We start from the raw sequence: 1,559 nt of genomic DNA, 5'->3' as shown, positions 1-1,559 counted from the left end.
GGGGGAGAAGATTGAAAAACAAGCTAATCATGTAGATTTGACCAAAGTCAGCTGGTTTGATCCGGTCCCTGAGGATTTATCCAGAACTTACATCTGGCTCCACTTCAGCTTCAGCCGCCATGATTTCAACACTGACCTTTGACCTCTGTTGTAACCTGGAAAAATGTAAAAAAAAAAAAAATGGAGTTAAAGAAAAATAAAAATGATTTCCTGGGTCAGGGTGGAGACACAGACTCGATCTGGTACCGATGTCTGGTACCGATGTCTGGTACCGATGTCCGGTACCGAGTTTAAAAAAGAAATGTTTTTCTTAACTGAGAAATTCCATCTGGTTCATTTGAAATGAAACATTTTTGACGCAGCAGCACACAACACAACATTTGTCCAAGGCTGGGATTCAAACCAGCAACCCTCCAACCACAGGACCAGGCCCTCTGACCTCTGACCTCCTGTTGCCATAGAAACAGAGTAGAAACAGTTTTGAGTGTGTGTGTGGTGAACGGAGCAGACTGGATGGACTTTAACTGTGTTCCTCCCCCCTGTCCCCCCGCCCCCCAGGATGTCTCTGAACCTGCCCCCGGAGCTGGGCCTTGTGGCGGTGGCCGGTCGTCAGAGTCAGGGCCGAGGTTGGTGTGGACGACACTGGAACTTCTCTGTTGTCAAATCAAAAACTGTGGCGATTCACTGCTGGGTTTGTTTGTTTTTTTTTGTTTTTTGTTTTTTCAGGTCGGGGTAAGAACGCCTGGCTCAGTCCAGCAGGGTGCGCCATGTTCACCCTGAAGGTCCAGGTGGAGCTGGGCTCCAGGCTCGGACAGAGGATCTCCTTCCTGCAGCACCTGGCGGCTCTGGCCGTGGTGGAGTCGGTCCGTACGCTGCCTGGCTACCAGGTACAAGAACCAGTGTTTTCACTGGCACCAACACCATTTTACTGAACCAGCACCATTTACTGCAGCGCCCCCTGTGGCCCCTGAGCAGAGAGCAGATTTATTTTGGGTTTTTTTTTCTCCGTCTTTTCTCAGGACTTAGACCTGAGGGTGAAGTGGCCCAACGACATTTACTACGGTCACCTGATGAAGCTGGGTCACCTCCCCCTTCATGGGATCGCCGTTTCATCTGCTCGTCGGTAGAACGACAACCCCCGTCTCTCTCTCTCTCTCTCTCTCTCACACACACTAACCTGTAACCAGTCATGTGACTCAGACATGTTCTTTGACCCTTTGACCTCTCCACAGGTTGTGGGTTCAACGTCACCAACAGTAACCCGACCATCTGCATCAACGACCTGGTCCGTCAGTTCAACGTCCAGAACCGCAGCAGTCTGCAGCCCCTCAGCTGCCCCCAGCTCATCGCCCGGACCCTCACCTGCCTGGACTCCCTCGTCAGCAGCTTTCAGAGGGGGGGCGCCGACGCTGTCCTGCCCACGTACTACAAGAGGTGGCTCCACGGGTGAGTGACCTCTGCTGGGAGGTTAAAGGGACGGTCCGTGAAATGTCTTTGGTCCCAGAACAGTCATGATTAGAGCGCCCCCTCTGTCCCCCCCGCCCCCTCTGTCCCCCCCC

General features: G+C 52.8%; 1 protein-coding gene across 1 annotated transcript in view; it reads left to right on the top strand.

Annotated features, from left to right (window-relative positions):
* The window catches only part of hlcs (holocarboxylase synthetase (biotin-(proprionyl-CoA-carboxylase (ATP-hydrolysing)) ligase)), an 11,117-nt gene that overhangs the window by 8,935 nt on the left and 623 nt on the right, over nt 1-1,559 (top strand). Inside the window, 5 exon segments of the mRNA XM_025065878.1 lie at nt 559-626; nt 727-887; nt 1,020-1,081; nt 1,083-1,123; nt 1,233-1,447. Coding sequence (XP_024921646.1) covers nt 559-626; nt 727-887; nt 1,020-1,081; nt 1,083-1,123; nt 1,233-1,447 — 547 coding nt within the window.

Source organism: Cynoglossus semilaevis, chromosome 19, assembly GCF_000523025.1.
Source record: "Cynoglossus semilaevis isolate Cse_v1.0 chromosome 19, Cse_v1.0, whole genome shotgun sequence".
Taxonomy (NCBI): domain Eukaryota; kingdom Metazoa; phylum Chordata; class Actinopteri; order Pleuronectiformes; family Cynoglossidae; genus Cynoglossus; species Cynoglossus semilaevis.
The sequence above is the reverse complement of the archived record's forward strand: the minus strand, read 5'-3'. Positions and strand labels throughout refer to the sequence as shown.